General features: G+C 35.9%; 1 protein-coding gene across 3 annotated transcripts in view; it reads right to left on the bottom strand.

Moving 5' to 3' along the window:
- Nucleotides 1-4,186: 4,186 nt before the first annotated feature.
- LRP12 (LDL receptor related protein 12) overlaps nucleotides 4,187-19,745 on the bottom strand; it is a 71,419-nt gene continuing 55,860 nt past the window's right edge. For 2 of the 3 annotated variants that reach the window (XM_073893088.1, XM_025870988.2), the window contains 4 exons: nucleotides 15,862-16,064; nucleotides 13,065-14,166; nucleotides 10,954-11,086; nucleotides 4,187-6,470 (listed from right to left, as the gene is read on the bottom strand). In XM_073893088.1, coding sequence (XP_073749189.1) covers nucleotides 5,604-6,470; nucleotides 10,954-11,086; nucleotides 13,065-14,166; nucleotides 15,862-16,064 — 2,305 coding nt within the window. In that variant the 3' untranslated portion in view covers nucleotides 4,187-5,603. Of the gene's footprint in view, nucleotides 6,471-10,953; nucleotides 11,087-13,064; nucleotides 14,167-15,861; nucleotides 16,065-17,927; nucleotides 18,194-19,745 lie in introns of all 3 variants that reach the window. The other variant, XM_073893089.1, reaches the window with a different exon arrangement.

A 19,745-nucleotide genomic window follows, 5' to 3' on the forward strand; every position in this document is an offset into this window, starting at 1 on the left:
GGGGGGGGGGGATGGGGTAACTGGGTGATGGGCATTAAGGAGGGCACGTGATGTAATGAACACTGGATATTACATAAGACTGATGAATCACTGACCTCTACCTCTGAAACTAGTAATACATTATATGTTAATTAATTGAACTTAAATTAAAAAATGTTAAATAATAGTCTTTGATAGTGTGAACATGGGATGCACTCGTTTAGGTCAGGTATATGTCAAAATATGTTAAAAGAATGACCTTTAAAAAAAAATCCTTAACATCACATAATGGTTAAACCATGTATGCATAGATGGTTTATAAGATATAAATAACATATTTCATTGAAGTTGAAAACATTCTTGATTAGTCAGCTATGTCTGTTACTTCCCTTTTATTTTTATTATTTATTTTTAGTTACTTCCTTTTTAAAGATTCCTTCCGCTTCTAAAATTCTTTGAATTTTACTTTGCCTCATTCTACCTTGAATGTTGAGGACCTTAGAAAAAAAGTGTAATCCACCAACGTCCAACCCATGCCAATATCCACAAGCAATTTGTAATTTGTATGCTATTTCTTAATTTTCACACAAGGAAGCTATTTCTGAACAAGGGTGCAGTTATTCTGAGAACCAGCCTTTCTCTCTACTGCCTGCTTCCATTAATTTTTAAACAGGGTGAGTAAAACAGGTCCTATGAAGTTGCTGTCATCTTCTCTCTTGAAGTTCAGGAGCAAGGGTGTGAAGGAACAAGCAAGCAGCTAGAAAGGAGCAGCAGTAAGGTAAACTCTTGTAAACATCACTCAACGAATACCTAGCGTATTGAATGTACAGGACTCTTTTTAACCTCTTGCCCATTTATTTCCAGCTTAACAGTGGATGATGATGGTAAGCAGCAGTAGAGACTAAAACCTCAACAGCTTGTAGGAAAACCCCCCTTCATCCTACACTTATGTTCTCAGTCCTGGCTGATTAACATAAGTGGTGGGGCCTAAGGCAGGGCTGGGGCCCATAGAACCCTAACACAGTCTCTTTGGCTTCTAGTCTCTTCCAAATTAATCCTGGAGCTGTGATAGATTGAGACAAGACAAAAGTACTGTGGAGAAGATCTAAACATGATAAATCTGAGTAATATCTACTAAGATCTGTATCCTTTAAACAAAGAACACACTTTTTAGAAGTGTTTCTGGAACATTTTAAAAATTGAGAAAGAACAATAAACTCCTCAAATCTCTCCAAATAATACACATAACATTTTCTGATCTTGATGCCATAAAAATGAAATTAATGTAAGAATCAGAAAACAAAAATCCCTTTATCTGAGAAAAAAAAGAGCAAAGAAAAAAGGAAAAAACTCTTCTGTAAAACAACTTTTGGATTAAAGAGGAAATAAATACTGAAACTTCAAAACACATAGAATATAAAAGTAATGGCAACACCAATACACCTAACTGATTCAGCTTAAGCAGTGCTTAGAATTAAGTCTACACCTTACATCTCATATTAATAATTAGGAAATAAAAGTGAATGAATGAAGTTTTAACTCAAGGAGTTAGGGAAAAAAACAGCAAATGAACTAAGAAAAGCAAAAAGTGGGAAATTTACTAAAGTGAAAGTCAGTTAACTGGAAAACAGAAAAATCATAGAACAGAGACATTCAAAACACACCACTCTGGGAGAAACAAACAAAAAATGTTTTTTTTGTTTTTCTAAAGATTTTATTTATTTGACTGAGAGAGACACAGTGAGAGAGGGAACACAAGCAGGGGGAGTGGGAGAGGGAGAAGCAGGCTTCCCGCTGACCAGGGAGCCGGATGCAGGGCTCAATCCCAGGACTCTGGGATCATGACCCAAGCTGAAGGCAGACGCTTAACGCCTGAGCCATCCAGGCGCCCCGAACAAAAAATGTTTTAAAAGGTCAACTTTTAGCTATCTTAATTAAGAAAATAAAGGAGCAAACAATACACAATGGAGAGCCACATGCACAAAAGAGAAAGAGGTAACTCTGCTCAACTCTAGGTAACTAAATTTAAAAACCTGGGTGAAATGGATGACTTACGATCTCAGTTAAGATAGAAAAACTACACAGACCAATTAACCACAGAAGATACCGACAAAGTTGTCCAAGAGCTATTTGCCAAACATCCATCAGGCCGAGATAATTTCACTGAAATTTTAAGGAACATTCATTCCAATGCAATTTAAACTGTTCCAGAGCAAAGGAAAAGAAGTTTGTAAATTCTCCAGCATAAAATTAATAACCAGACCTCCTAAAGACAGCACACACAAACTATAGACTAATCTCATTGATGAGTACAGTGGCAAATACCCGAAATAAAATATAATTCTAGCAATATATTAAAATAATACACATGGCCAAGTAGTTTATTTCAGTAATGCAAGAATAGTTCAAAATTACAAAATATATTAAAATTCGTATTAAAAGATCAAAGGAGAAAAAATCATATGATCATCTCCATAGTGATAAGGCATGTGATAAAATTCAACATGCATTCTTGGCTTTTTATAACATAGGGATCAATGGATACTCCTTAACATGGTTAACTATATATTTAACATGTTCTAGAAGTACTAGACAATGCAATTAAAATGTAAAGAGGTATGCAAACTGGAAGATATAATTGTGTAATGGAAAACACAAAATAAATAATATTACTAACTGTAAGAAAATGGCAGGCTGGTAGGTAGGTAGAAAATTAATAAACAGAAAGGACTTCCTTAATATTGGTATCAAAACCAAGGAGATTCTGAAGATTAAACTCTTAAGAACATATATGAGCTCTATAAAGTAAAATATGAAACATGTCTGAAGGAAACAATAAAAAAAAGGCTTGAACGAATGGGCACCATTTTTAGATAGGTACCATGATTAAGACAGAAGCTTTAACATGATAGATGTCAAATTTTCCTAGGTTAATCTATAAAACTAAAAGTGTCCCCCCCGCCGCCCCCCGGCAAAAGTACTAATGGCTTGTGAAACTCAGTAGGTCGATTCTAGAGTTCAAATAGAAAAATAAGAATATTTGAAATATTTAAACATTAGTTTTTTTTTTTTAAAGATTTTATTTATTTATTTGACAGAGAGAGAGAGACAGCAAGAGAGGGAACACAGCAGGGGGAGCGGGAGAGGGAGAAGCAGGCTTCCCCGCGGAGCAGGTAGCCCAATGCGGGCCTCGATCCCAGGACCCTGGGATCATGACCTGAGCTGAAGGCAGACGCTTAACGACTGAGCCACCCAGGCGCCCTAAACATTAGTTATTAAGACAGTGTAGGGCTAATACAGAAAAAGGGTAGATCAATTTAGAGAATAGGAGTCTAGAAATATATCCAAGTAATATGTAAATTATATGATAGAAGCGTCATTTCAAATAGTAAGGAAAGAATGCATTATTTAATAAAGAGCTTCAGGATAAAATTAACTGGGGGAAAAAATGGAGCCTTGAATTCAGGATAGATTGTGATTTAAATGGAAAAAATCAAGTAACAGAAATACCTAACTTTAGTTTTAATATTCAAACTCAAATAGATACATTTTTCCCTTAAAAAAAGGTGCAGAAAAAATATGTATAGTATGTTACAATTTGTATTGCCATATATGGCCTTTATACATATGGATACATTTATGTATCTACACGGTATCTATCTCTGGAGGGGTATACAGAATCTGGTATGGTACTTAACTCTTTGGAAAGGAACTAAAGGATGGGTGTCAGGGATAGAGGAGAGACTTACTTTTTACTGTTTGAACGAGGAAGATGTGTTAGTTAATTAAAAAAAGAAATTAAGACATGCCAAAAACAAAATCAAGAAACCTATATATAGTATATTATTAGTAGGACCTAAACAAGATTAATTAGGTAATGCAAATTCTGCCAGGAAAATATTCTATAGGGGTCTGAAATGCATCTGAAAATCCTATAAGAGAACTGATTGAGTTATTGCATCTTCTAAGAAACATTAATTAAGAAGCAGTGTTCTCAAAGGCAAATTTATTCAGTTCCTTAGGAATTTTGAGCCTCGAGTGCTGGTGTAACCTACTACTTTACTATAAAGTGGTTAAGGAAGACTATTATCCACCCTTCATTTTTTTCTTCTAGACACACTGCATATCTTATGGCCTGAATCTGTGTATGCACAAAAATGCAACAAAAATAAACAGCAACTCTGATTTAAAAAGTACCTCAAGGCAATACAAAAAAAAGTGATTTTAATTTTTGATACATATTAAAACATTTCAGTCAGTTCTTCCTGACAGCATAACACGACAAATACACAAGACCTCAAACATGCTTTAAAATGACATTCAGCAAAGTACCGAAAATTTAATAAATAGCAATAATCACACACAAATACGTTTTTTCATACTCAATCATTAAGCTACTAAAACAGACAGCTAAAGAATAAATAAACAAGAATTGACAATAAAAAAATATGCGGGGTTTGCAATTCATTCTACTTAAAAAGGGGGGTGGATCTGAATGATTTCTTAATTTGCTTTTTGACATGTAGCATGATCCCCCCCATGAATAAAATATATTGAAAATCACTCTTACAATAATGCAGTCTTTAAATACAACAAATAAATATGAAACCAGCAAAGCAATTTCAAGTTGTAATAAAAATGCCCCCCCCCCAAAGCTATGGAAATATATAGTCATTGTGATAGCAAATGACAGTATTTAAAGTGATAGTGCTTGTGCACTAAACTCATCTGTGACCTTGATATGATTTTAGTGCAAATCCCTAGGGTCCAATACAAGCATAACCCTGTACCAGGGAAGGACATTACCAGTTGGAACTTATCTTGTACAATTTTTGTACATATTTTATAAAGTTCAAGATTTAATGCATAGTAGAGTATCTTCATCTGTTTAATTCTGTCCCTAAATAGAGATGAAAAAAGAAATGACTTGGGATTTTACCATTTGGTTTGTACCATATTAGAGTATTAAAGTCAACATTAGAAAATCTATAAAAGTTTTGTTTTTGCCATTAATTTATCTAACTCTATCTAAATCTCACATCACTGAATGTTAAATGTAAGAGAAAATTTTTTAGACAAGGTTTTTCCCTTTGACAAGCTCATATTATGATGAAATCCAATAATATTTAGACAAATGTTATACAAATAAAAACAGCTGAAGAATATAAGGGGCCTTTTTTTGTACATTAACAACCTTAACATCTGGTATATTAAGTTGCAAGATGTATTGGCAAACAGCATAAAGGGTTCAATGAAAAGAAGGTACTGTTTTGTACAAACAAATGTTTTAACATAGGAGAGAGAAACTGACAGTCAAATGAGTTTCAGCAGCCATACTTCTACTGTGAACTACAGTACCAGGATAAAAACAATTAGAAACAAATGGAAGAACATTATTGAACAATATGAATACATAATGCAATTTCAGCTGCTAAAACAGTAAACTCTAAAGTTCATAGAGTTACAAGTTGTTTAATTTAACCATGCAGGCTAACATATGATAATAAGAAATCACCCTGCATCTTTTTTGTTTTTAAATTAAAACTAGTATAATTGTAAAGTTACAAAACAACGAATGGATATTGCTCCAACTTGTACACAATCTCCCTTGCTGCGATTCATACCTAACAAAGTAACAAAGCCTCATCATCACTCGTCTCCTGTTTCAGTGTTACTTCCAAGCAAGTGTCCGGTATCTGGGCAGTGTGGACAATACCACAGCGCTCACAGGGGCCGTCTCGATTACTTGGCCTTACTCCAGGGTTTGTTGCGCTGTATGGCTGTCTAAACCCTTGTCCTTGATCTGAGGCAAGATCGAGAAGAGGTCTGGAGCAGTCGTTCACATCAAAGTCTGAAGCTCCATCAGAAACTGGAATCAGCATTTCGACATCATCATCTTCTTCTCTTCCATGTGCCCCATTATCAAGCTGTCTCAAAGGACTCTGGTTCTGATTTACAGAGCTGGATCGCCCTAATGTAAAGCGTACCCAGCGCAGCCCCTGAGTCATCCGACTGAGTGCACTTGTAAACTGGTGACGGGCTGGACTCACACCCGGGGGCTCCACACTTGTTGCATCCCTTCCATTCTCTGTGTGACCACCTCGGGTACTCTGAGTTGAGGAACTTCCACTTGCTCCCACTGTTGCTTCGACTGCTGTTGTGGGAGGGACTTTTTGGGGCAAAGGAGCTGCAACCCCACCAGATGCTCCTGCCATATCTCTTCTCTCATTTTCTGTGTCTGTGTCGTCGGACTCCACGGAAAACAGACTTCTGTGAGTATGATTTCTTTCAGGTTCTCTGCTGGTACTCTGACTAGGGACGACCTCATCTCCATCTGCTGAGACCAAAGCCAATGACCCTGAATGACGTGATCTTGCAAAATTAAAAATACGATTCCAAATGTTGCTGGATCTGCCTGCCATCGGAAGCCTGATTGAAGTGAATCCAAGCTGAGATCGTACTGCTAGCCTCAGGTTTTCCAAAACAGAAGCCTACAAAAAATAAGAAAAGATCTTAAGATAGCTAACAATGAAGTGTGAAAATAGAAAACACCCTTTGAGTAAGAATGTGTTGTGGTTAAAGATGCTATTATTGATTGTTAGGGTCTATGAGGGATGCATTAAATTCTCTCATCTATATAGGTTCACCCTACTACAGAATCTAATCTATAACTTATACCATTGTTCACTTGCTTTAGATTTTCTTGCCACTTCACTATTTACATATGTGACTTTAAAGTGATATTTAATATCAGTTACAACTATTTTATTTTTAAAACTGCACATTGTAATCCAATTTTTTTTTTAAGATTTTATTTATTTATCTGACAGAGAGAGAGAGAGCAAGAGAGGGAACACAAGCAGGGGGAGTGGGAGAGGGAGAAGCAGGCTTCCCGTGGAGCAGGGAGCCCGATGTGGGGCTCGATCCCACTGGTACCATGACCTGAGCCGAAGGCAGATGCTTAATGACTGAGCCACCCAGATGCCCCCTGTAATCCAATTCTAAAAGTGTACCAAAGCTGAAAAACAAAATTATTTGATAGTTCTCTAGCTAGGAAGGTAAACTAGGCCCTTTATCTGTTTTACATTTTTCTTTTTTAAAACATAGAACAAGTCAGATTTGATTTACAAGACTGAAGTTTTCTAAAACATGTGAAAGTTATATTGCACAGTTGGTTCTCAAGGATTTGTTGAATGAATGGACGCTGAAGATTGATTTTTATTGTCATAAATAAGAGAATTAATTAATTTGTAATACAGCACAGGAAACAAGCTAAAAAAATTTGCTTATAGCACTACACAATGGTATTTGAGACATTTGGACTCTTCTCGGTCTTTAAAGATTAGGTTTTACTTTCTACAGCTTAGCATTAAGCATAAATTATCATATCCTTTGAAAATTTACTTTTTCCTAGATGAATACATTTATGGATTATTTTTAACATACAACATTTATTTAAAACAGTCTTCAAGCTCCATCTAGTGGTTATAAAAAGGAGTATTCAAACTTGGAACAGAGTTTTCATTTGTGGCATTTGGTATTTAAAACACAGTATTTCCAGGAAAGGATGGTGAGTTGATGTACTCCCTTTTCAATGATGATATAATTTCCCTCTGCCAAAATGAATAGCTCCTGCCTTTACCCTCATAGAAGAAAAGAGGGAAAGGAAAGATGTGATAGCATGGCTCTTCATCTCTCTTCAAGGTGGGTATTAAATTTACTTGTAAAACATAAACTCAGGAATCTAATTCAGAGAAAGCAAAGAAACTACTTTCACAGGAATATTTAATAACCTAGCCTTAGTAAAGCACAGACTGTCAATAAGAAATCTGAGTATCAGCATACACAGATTTGCTATACAAATGAGTTGAGATTTTTCACCCATTAAGAAGTACTGAATGGTGCACTGGATGTTATGCGCAAACAATAAATCATGGAACACTACATCAAAAACTAATGATGTATTGTGATTAACATAATAAAATAAAAAAATGTTAAAAAAAACAAAGAAGTACCTAATTATAAATTAAAAAAAGAAAAAAAAAAAAGGTTCACATCCTTAAGGAACTTCTCCATAAATGTGGTCCTCACCATTCGGCACTCAAGTTCTAAAGCTTTTGTGTGAGCACTATGTTACACCTAGCAACGAACAGAGGCTCTGCAGATAAGCTTCTCTTTTATGCAGCTCTCATTAAAATCAACAATGCTGACTTTCACACTATAGTCTGTCATAGTGAGGTGAAGCCCTCTACTTAGTTAAAAGTCCGTTTAATTAAAATTAATTTAACATTAGATTCTATAAGGGGATCTCATGAATGTTTTAGGAATAATTTTATATACTTCTTCAGTTTATGATGCAGAAGAAAGCATTCTTTAGAAAGCATTTCTATTTTTGAATGGGATAGTAATTTAGAATATTATTTTTCTTTTTAAAAACCTTATGAAAATTTAAGAATCACCAAAAGTTTTAAACTTGAAAGTTTATCTCATAAACTGAATAAAATCTAGCTTACTATTCATAAATGTACTTTATTTTAAAACTTTGTTGAAGTAGAATTTCCTCATAAGGGTAAATTATAAATCTAAAGAATGGTGTAGTATGTAGTAAAGAATTAAAACTTACCCAGGTGAGGTCTGACTTTTGCCCTCTACTTCTGGGATGTGATCTCTAAGCCCTTACAATGTCATCTCTGACAGGGGTTTCCTTGCCTGGGGCCTTGGGCCAGCCAGATACAGAGAACACTGTGTCTGAGGAGAAGGCTTGAAGCCACACCAGCAATGTGATGCAGGGTGGGTGCTCTGGGTCAGCAGTATCAGTCAATCTCTGCAGGGGCTGGAGACTGAGATCAGCCACATGTGCAGTTAATCACACCTCTGGGATGGAGCCCCAGTAAAAACTCTGGAGGCCAAGTCTTGGGTGAGCTTCCCTACTTGGCAGTATTCTGTGCACACTGTCATACACCTGTGTTGAGACAGTAACACTGTCTTGACTTTATGGGGAGACGAGAACTGGAAGATCTGTGTTTGGTACCCTCCTGAACCCTGTTCCATGTGTCTTTTCCTTTGGCTGATTTCATCTAGGTCCTTCCCTGTAATTAACCATAACCATGAGTATAACAGCTTTCAGTGGGTTCTGAGTCCATGTAGTGAACTATCAAAACTAAAAATCATTTTGGGAACCCCTGAAATTGTAATTTCTATAAAGATGAGAGCTGCTTTGTGTAGAGGGGTGGTGGGTGGCAGATGGTGGAGTGGGTGGGTGGGTGGAATTAACCACTGTTTGAGTTCCTACCTAAAAAGAAACCTTCCACGTGGTCAAAAGAATATAGCTTTTTCCTATTTTGTACACAAAATTCCAACCAGTGGAACTTCTGAATTGTTTACTTATTAGCAAATTACATCCAGAGAAATGTTTTTAAAACTATAAATTCTCACCAAATATTTCCTAAAAGACGCAAATAAAGGTGACAGACTGTAATCAGAAATCTTATTTACCAGAAATTAGATCACTGGGATTTTTGCACAGAATTAGATCACTGAGAAAACAATGTTTATCAATTTTTATGAATATTTCTGGATGAATTTACATTTTTAAATGTATATATCCTTATACCTTAATTTTTTTAAGATTTATTTATTTGAGAGAGAGAGAGTGCATGTGCGTGGGGGGGGGGGGGCACAGAGGGAGAGGGAGAGAGAGAATCTCTAGCAGACTCTCCACTGAGCAAAGAGCCGGATGTGGGGATTGATCCCATGACCCTGAGATCATGACCTGAGTCGAAATTAAGAGTCAAACACTTGACCAACTGAGCCACCCAGGAGCCCCATCCTTATACCTTTATGAACCATGGTATAATTTAAGCTTTGAAAAAGAAATTATATATATATAATATAATATAATATATTATTTATTTATTTTAAGTAGGCTCCAAGCCCAGAATGGAGAACATTATGGGGCTTAAACTCAAGACCCTGAGATCAAGACCTGAGCTGAGAGCTGCCTTGTGCTTCTTCTAACTCCACAACTGGCTAATCTCTTGAAGGCAGCCTTTTTCCTATTCTGCACACAAAATTCCAACCAGTGGAACTTCTGAATTGTTTACTTAGCAAATTACAAATTACATTACTTAGCAAATTACATCTAACTTCCTCTAACTCCACAATTGGCTAAACTCTTGAAGGCAGCCTCAGGGTGGAGAACATAATGGGGGTTAAACTCATGACCCTGAGATCAAGACCTGAGCTGAGATCAAGAGTCCAACACTTAACTGACTGAGCCACCCACCCAGTCGTTCCTGAAAAAGAAATTTTTTAAATGCTAATAGAAATTTAAAGAATTCAGAAACATTAATCAAGAATGAGTTACTATTTAAAGAAAATGAGATGAATCCTTAAACACTATAAAATCTAGTTGTGAAGAAGTTTTCCCTCGAGTCAGGTGGAAATGTTAACTTCATTGCAATTACTTTTATTATTAACTAGTTAACTGGCATGTTACTAATATGTTACTAGTCACTATTTAAAGAAAATAGTATGAATTCTTAAACACTGTAAAATCTAGCTATGAAGAAGTTTTCCCTCAAGTCAGGTGGAAATGTTATTTAATTACAATTACTTTTACTTATTAACTAGTTAATCTAGCATGATACTAATACAGCATACTAATTTTAACATTCATTTTTAATCTTCCAGATGTTTAGTTCAAATAGAAAATAACTTACCAAACTTTACTTCTGAATTTTAATGAACCAAATCATCTTAAGAGTAAAATGCTTAAGAATCACATAACTAAATCAGAAGAATTAAAAAACTGATTTTGTAGCATTTGTTCAAATACAATGAAACAATTAAAATTTCAAATCCTCCATATATTTAATCCTTGACTTGACTGCAAAAATTATAACAAAGTTCCTTTATCATATATACAAATATATAATTCATTTTATGAAACAGAAATCATATAATGCAACATACCTGATTAGGTGAACAAACAGGAAAATCTTCAACTGGTGGAATTAAACCTTGAGCAATCAATTGTCCATAAGAGGGAGGAGCTTCTCTTCTTAGCAATTCTGCTTCCACTCTTGACAACTGTGTTTCAAATGACCTTTGAGAGAAAACAGGGGGATAAAAAGAGTTAAAAAAAAAAAAAGGGCAAGCCAAACTAATAATTTTTTAATCAACAATGAAAACAATCTGAACCTTAATATATTTGACCATATTTAAAGCTTAGTCAACCAACATTTATCGAATATCTATACCATTCCTACACTGAGAATACAAAGAAGAAGAAGACAGTCTATCCTCATGGGGCTTTATACTTAGAGCTTGGATCACTAAGTTTTAATGAATTAGAAATCCCCATAAAAGGTAAAGGTATTAGATCTTCAAACCCCTAAGAACATAAGGGGCTTTGGATTTTAGGTGAAAGTAATCATCAAGTTCAACACATGTAGTTTACAGATGAAGAAAAGAGTGAATTGAGTCACCAATACACTTTCTGGCATAGCTTGTTCTTAAACTCAAGACCTCGGACTCTTCTTCATTGAGCTCTTATGCTGCAGTGCAGTAAAAAGTCTTCTGGCCATTTATACTTGCTCAAAGAAAAGATGCAGCTTGATTACTCTGATTCTGTGCATCTATTATCTTAGCTGTCTGGGACATGAAGGTCTTCACTGAATCTATTATCTGTAACTCTCCCAGGTCATTGTCTCCACAACAGCCTCGTAAGGGACCTCTCTCTGCCAACAGCTTCTCCCAGGTCCAGTTTATCCTGCACCATGTGGAAGAAAACCTTCCCTGAAGGTCACCCTTTAATGCTTAACCATTTCTTACTTAACTGAGAACTCTGACACATGGCCCTCAGGGTCCTCCACAACATGACACTGGTCCTGTGTTCTAAGTTTTACCTTTTAGCCCTTCATATGTGTCTTAGGCTCCAGACACACTGAACTATGTGCTACTTTTCCAAGCAATGCTGGGGATTCCTACTTCTACACCATTTTCCCAGGCTACTTTTTTCAACTACAATACCTTTTCCCTATCTACATTCTACTTACAGATTTCAAATGGCACTTCTTCAATAAAAGCCTTTCCATATCCCCTCATCAAATTAGGTATCTTTTGACTTTTATACCACTTTGTTTTGTAGCTCTTACAGCATTTATATTTTTGTTATCTTATTCCACCCACTAATGACTTCCTCCTAACTGTAAAGTACCTGTGAGATTATGCCTTATTCATTTTTCTACTCATCTGTATAGTGCTTTGAACACAGTAGGGTCTCAAATATTTGCAAATGTTGAATTCATATTTATAAAAACACAGGTTAAAACATTACAACTGAGAACTGCAGCTTGCAAAGTTCCTATAAAACAGATTAATCTGAAAACAGAAACTGGTAGATACAGATTGGCTTTTCTCACCTCATAACTCTATTAGTTTTTAAAACGTGTTTAGCCTCTTGGGTCTTAATCTTTTCACACTCATTTCATAAATCATGAAAGATTTATTTCCAAAAATAGTATAAAACTAAAGTCTATTGCTGATCATGCTACAGTTCTTTTTTTTTTTTTTTTAAAGATTTTTTTTTATTTATTTGAGAGACAGAGAGAATGAGAGAGAAAGCACATGAGACGGGGGGAGGGTCAGAGGGAGAAGCAGACTCCCTGGTGAGCAGGGAGCCCGATGCGGGACTCGATCCCGGGACTCCAGGATCATGACCTGAGCCGAAGGCAGTCGCTTAACCAACTGAGCCACTCAGGCGCCCTCATGCTACAGTTCTATTGCAAATACCGGGACCATGTTTATTATAGAAGGCACAGCCTCTATAGTTTTGTCTTTTTTTTTTTTTAAGATTTTATTTATTATTTATTTGAAAAAGCAAGAATGAGAGAGAGAGAGGGGAGAGAGAGAGAGAGCACATAAGGGGGGGAGGGTCAGAGGGAGAAGCAGACTCCCCGCTGAGCAGGGAGCCCGATGCGGGACTCGATCCCAGGACTCCAGGATCATGACCTGAGCCGAAGGCAGTTGCCGAACCAACTGAGCCACCCAGGCGCTTTGGATAGTTTTGTCTTGATACTGACCTTCGTTCAAACATTCTCAGAGAATAGAGCTTACAGGTACATCCCAGTGCAATGACCAGTAACAGGCCACAAATAAGGCTCCCTATGACGGCTGCAGTTATGACTCTGGTAGGCACAATCACCGGGCAATTCTCCTCATCACTGCCATCACCGCAGTCATCCTGAGAATCACACACCCAGCTTTCAAACACACAACGATTGTTTTTACAGTGAAAATTTCCTGGCTGGCAAAAAAAGCAGTTTTTTTCATCTGAGCCATTTGGGCAATGATTCTGGTAGTTGCAGCGATCAGAACGAGGATAACAGACTCCGTTTCGGGAACATGGGAATTCTTCCTTTTGGCACATGGTGCAATTTATTTCATCCCTTCCGTTGGGGCAATGCCAGTACCCATCACAGCGCTGCTGTTCTGTGTAACACCCCCAGTTACCCCCACAGGGTATTTCCCAAGGCAAACAGAAGCCATCTACTTGGTAAGTGGCATTAAACCCCCTTGCAGCATTCACTTTGTCGGCACAAAAATGGACCCTGATCTGTCCAGAAGAAGAAACAACCGTAAGAGGTGCATGAGAATCAAAAGCCGTTAAGACCCGCAAAAGCTTGTGTGGATTCTCCTCTAATCCATCGTATATTTTGACGTAGTCGCCATAACCAGTACCATCGAGCTTAAAGTCGGTGAAGCGTAAAATGACTTTACGATGATCACCAGTGTCTATTAACCAGGTGCAGTTGCTTCCGGGAGGATAGAAATCCGGATAATTGGGAGAATTGAAAGTACCGTAGAAATATTTTAGCCACTGCCCGCAGGTCGGCATGTCACAGTCGATCTCGTCTCCGAGGTCCAGGCAGTCAATGTTGCCGTCGCATTTTAAAGACTCGGGGAGGCAAGTGTAAACCTTGGTGAACCGAGACAGACACTGGAACTGGTTGTAGGCACAGGGCTGAAAGGAAGCGGCCGTCGGGGGATCCGCTTCTCGGGCGCAGACCTCGTCAGACCCGTCCCCGCACTCGTCCATGCCATTGCACTTCCAGGCTTCAGGTATACACTTGCCGTTGCCACAGCGGAACTGATCGCAAGCACAGTTGGGTTCTTCTGATTTCCCTGGGAGGGCGTGGGGAGGACGGAGATGGAGAGGAAAGGAGGAAAAAACCATGCTCTTTAAAAGATACAGAACAGCAAGTGGTATTTTTATAATAAATATTAACCAAGGCTAAGCGATAGGGGTTTAAAAAAATCTTATTTTAAAAAATAGATTAGGTTCTAACAGCAAATTAATATTGACTCAACAAATTAATATTGGCTCAACAATTCAATTTATTTTAAACACCTATTGTTTGTTCCACGAAGATGTTTCTATTTTGACCCAAAGTGAAGAGAACACAAACCGGGGGTTGCTGGAGCAGAGGTGGGTAGCGGGATGGCTTTAAATGGGTGATGGGTACTTGCTGTGATGAGCACCAGGTGTTGTATGTAAGTGATGAATCACTAAGTTCTACTCCTGAAACCAACATTATGCTGTGTGTTAACTGGAATTAAAATAAAAACTTGGAAAAAAAAAGGGAGGAGAACAGTTCTGCTTTTGTAGAGAGCTATTTTACTGCAGAACATTTAGTAATCTAAGATACATGAGCCAATAGACTATACTGCCTAAAATTTTTAAATAATTTATTGTATAAACATCATTAGAATGACAGGCATACTGAAATAAAGAAAAATTCATCCATAATAATCACCTTTCCAAATCAATTTTTTCATATTCTTTTCTAGTTCTTGTTTATATATACATTTTGCTATATGTGTCATATAGCATACACTATTTTGTAATCCTACTATTTAGACCCAAATTTCTGCTAAGATTATCATAAGATTAACTTTATATATGGTTGCCAATGTTTCATATAATCATAACACAACACTTCCATTTTATAATTCTATTGTTTTACATAAAAGCAAAACACTGCATGAATCTCAGCTAAAGGTATAAATTTATTTATCAAAATAGTAAAGGCAGAGAGAGAGAAAAAAACTTGAAATACCCATAAAATTCCAATTATTGTAGTGTACCATCCTAAATATACATCAATAAGGGGGTAGGGGAAGAAAATCAAATATTAGAGCCTTATGGTCTCCAAAACTAACAATGTTTACAATACTTACTTCTTCATTAACAATTTACTTATTGGTAAAGAGGAGACAGAAAATGTGCTTCAGAAGCTAAGTAAGTATTACAAAGACTGTGTAAGAAAAAAGAAAAAGTTGCATATTTGCTGAAAGACGATTACAAATTTTAGAAGATGTAAAATGATTTTCAGCAAAAAATATATATAATTCTAATACTCTGAGTTATTCACATATGTATGATCTGGTCACACATTTTGAAAGAAAAGATTCAGAGTAGTATAGGAAGACTTCTGATACTACAAACCATGGAGGTGAAATGCAACGTATTTTCTGTGAAGCTGTAAAGACAATGGTTAATTTAGACACACAAAAATACTTTCTGAAGTAACTTTCAGGATATCAGTAAACACTTGAGGGAAAAAAAGTTACTTTTAAAATAAATGTATTTAAATATTTAAAAAGAAAGTTGACCTTAGTTTCTAAAATTGATCATTTTATGAGAATATACAAAACACCTTTTAGAGACTGTGCTCTAGAGCACCTGAACCTTCTTCAATCTCAATCACCTCGAGGCGTAGTCACAATTAAATGGAAATTGTTTTAGAAGACTAGCCCCAAAGTGACTTGGTACTTAACACCACAGCATTCTGTTCATTATCTTTTTTAAAAACACACCTGAAAAATATGCCAGTCTGAAACCCTTTCTAGAGATACTGTCATCGGAATGGAACCTGATCCAGACGTGGTCTTGGGAAGAAATATATGGTGGTGGAACTGTTGAACCACAAGCTCTGTAACTTTCAATATTCTTGTATGTTTCTATCGTCAACCAGTCCAAACTGCATCTTCTGGACCCCTGAATATCAAAATCCTGAAAACTAGAAATAAAAAGTCAGAAAAGGCTATTAATAAGAGTAATTTTGGAAAAAATCTCATAATAATACAATATAACTGAGGACTTTATTATAAGCCTCCATATTCATTGATTTTCCTGGGTTTTCCAGGCATACAACCATTATCATCAGCAAACAATAACACTGTTTCTATGTTCCTAATGTTTATATCTTTTTCCCAGATTCTCAAATACTTCTTCATATGTAATACCAGACTCCAAAATAACGCTAAAAAAAAATTGGGTACTAGTTGGCACCTTGTTTCTTTTTCTTCTGTTTGTGTGTGTTTAGGAAGGACCACTTCTAATTCAGAATATCCTAACTGTCATGTATTTGAACTAGAGACACCACTCCATAATCTGATAAACTGAAGTACACACAGAAAGTCAGCCTCCTCTTAGATTAGACTGGTTCATTTGCTTGCTTAGTGGAAAGTTTACAGGTTACATTTTCAGGAGAGCAAATAGCACAAACCCAAGGAAAGTAAAAAAAGTAAAAATGAACAAACAAAAAATCTTTATCAATAGTGAAAAATCTCTAAGTTTGGGAATTTTTTTTTTCACAGAAGTTATGTTATAGTCAAAGATTATTTTGTAGTTCACAAAATATGGGCATGCAAAAAAAGTCGAGAGCACATACAAAATTAACTACTGCTATGAAAAAAGAGAAACTAAGATACTATTTTCCAATAACATGTCTCCACTAAGAAGGGAATCTCTGACTTTATCTCCTTGCCTTTGACTTAAACTGTGATAATGAAATTAATTATTCAAAGATTTTGACATCAGGATATTTCCTCTTTAAATAGTCTGAGTAACTATAGCAAAGACTGACAGATAATTTGTTTCCAGTTTTCCACTATTATGGTTTAAAGAATCCTTATACAGGTATCTCTACATGAGCAAATAATTCTCTAGGACAAATTTTTCTAAGTAGAATTCCTAGGTCAAATGACAAAATTCCACTTTAAATTTGACAGACACTGACAGAAATATTTATACCAATTAATATCCATTGAGTCTTATGAAAGAACCTTATATTCCATGACTCTGGAAAATTGGGATATTCTGTTTTTTAAAAAACTGTTGCCAATTATTTTCCATTTCCTTATTTACTGAGATTGAAACACTTTTTCCTATGTTTACTATTTCTTTTCCTATGAATTGCTTTGTTATATCATCCTTCATCCATCAGAAATTTTTCTTATTTACTTAAAAATTCTCTACGTAGTATAAACATGTACCTATTTGGGGACATGTCTATAATGCAAGATAAATGTACAGATATCCGCACTCACATTCTCTCCAATAGCTGGTGATGTCAGTCTTTTAACCTCAGTCATTAGTTGGCGTGAACTGACATCTCTCACTGTGGTTCTACGTGCACTTCCCTGAAGACTAATGATGTTGAACATCTTTTCATGTGCTTATTGGCCGTTCTTACATTTTCTGTGAAGTGTCTGTTCAAGCCTTTTGCCCATTTAAAAAAATTGGGTTGTTTTCTCAAGTTATAAAAATTAATTTTATATTCTGGACTCAAGTCCTTTGTTAGATATATATATATATTGCTAATGTTTTCTTCTAGTTTATATGATTGCCTTTTCATTATCTTAATGGTATCTTCTAATGAGCAGAGGTTTTTAATTTTAGTTTTGATGAGCCTAATTTATTTTTCCCTTTATGTTTAGTGTTTTTAGTATCCTCTCTAAAATACCTTTGCTTACGCCCAGATATTCAACAATGTTTTCTTCCAGTATTTTAGAGTTTTAGCTTTTATGTTCATATCTAGGACTTATCTTGAATTCATTTTTGTGTCTTCTCAGGGATAGGTCAAGATTTTTACACTTACTTGGTTTTATCATGCATGGAACATCCTGGTCTGGTCATCCTGTACTTGTGGAGGTTTGGTTCAGCTTTGCCCTTAGTCTTCGGTGAATTCTTAATTTTAGGACATTGTCTTTACTTATATGACATTTCTGTGGTTTCAATAAAATCCCAAGGTATTTACCAAGCTCCTCAAACTCAGCAGGTTTCAGACTTCAAACTCTGCCTCAGCTGCAGTGCACAGCCACTGAAATCCTGGAGCAGCTCTTTCTACCAGGTTCCTTAGCGTCTCTTAAGCATGCACAGTTCAGAAAAGAGCAAAGAATTTGAGAAGAATTTATATGCAGATGTAAGGGCTTCCTACATTGGGGCTCTCTCCTTTCCAGGATTTGCCTTTTCAATTTCCGTCTACTCTGACAGCCTCAACTCCACCCTGTGACACCACCTCAAGCCCACAAGACTTGGTGGTCTGTTTGAGTTCTAGTTACTCCACTCTTGCATGGGGAGCTAACAGGAAGCAAACGCATATATCATCAGGGTGGATCCCTTCTTTCAAGGGTTTAATTCCTTCCAGTTTCTGCCAATTTCTGGTTACTTTCCAGGACCGTTGAGTAGTTTTTTTAAAAAACTTTTATCCAAAGTTGATAATTGTTTATGGGTGGGCTTGTCAGATTCAACCTAAGGAATCCCTTAATACACTTTTAAAATCCACTAAAATATTTAAGATTGAGGAAAGCAGGATCCTTCCCAGAACAAAAGAAATGATCAATCAGTATCTATTCATGTATATACTCTTGGATTTGGTTTGCTAATATTTCATTTAGGACTGTTAAAAAATACATTTAAAAGTAAAATTAATTTTCAGGTTTTCTTTTTTTATGTTTCACAGTAGTTTATATAACAAAGACATTGATCACAAACCTGTGCCCTGTGCCTGTTTTCGATAGTATAGATCTAGGGTAGAAATTTTCAATTTCTTCATTTTTTTTAGTAATCAGCTCTCCCTAAACTTTTGAGTCACATTTGGTAATTTAAATTTTTGTAGAAATTATTATTTTATCTTGACAGTAAAATTTGTTACAAAGCTGCAAATAGTACTTTCTTACATTAAAAATTTTTTTTCATATCTGTGGGCTTTATATTTGCTTGGACTTTTTATGGAGATAAGCATAGTACTGGCAAACAAGGAGAGTTTCATCTCTTCCTTCCCATTTGTCGTATTAATCTTTCTATTTATTGTCTTATTGCATTGACTCAGGGTTCTAGTATAAGCAGTGAAAGCATGCATCCTCATCCCGGCCCTTGGTACTAAAATTAACTTCAATATTAAGTCTGATTAAAATTTTTTTTAACAGATACCTTTTATCAGGTTAAGGAATTCCTTCTCTATTCATTTACTAACACCTGCCTGTAAAACCGCTTGGGTTTAGAATCTTCTGAACGTTGATTCAATTTCTTTAGTGAAGAATCAATTCTTGAATCAATTTTGGTATTATACATTTTCTAGAAAATGGTCCAGTTCATCTAATTATAGAAGTGTTACCATAAACTATTCCTAATATTACCTTATGACTTTGAAAGTCTCTATTATTGTATTTATAATTATAGACATTTTTGCTCATTCCTACTAGTACCTTTTCTTTTTCTTCAGTCTTGCCTTGAGATTTATTTTCCCAAGGTTTCCAGAGAGCCAGTTTTTTTGTTTTATTGAATCTTATTGTTTATTCTTTCTATTTCATTATTTTCTGGTCTTACCTTACTACTTTTTCTACTTAAGATTTACCATGTAGTGGGGCGCCTGGGTGGCTCAGGTCATAATCTCTGGGTCCTGGGATCAAGCCCC

The sequence above is a fragment of the Callorhinus ursinus genome, unplaced genomic scaffold (assembly GCF_003265705.2).
Source record: "Callorhinus ursinus isolate GAN/ISIS: 27379988/994484 unplaced genomic scaffold, GSC_fseal_2.0 scaffold5, whole genome shotgun sequence".
Classification (NCBI taxonomy): Eukaryota; Metazoa; Chordata; class Mammalia; order Carnivora; family Otariidae; genus Callorhinus; species Callorhinus ursinus.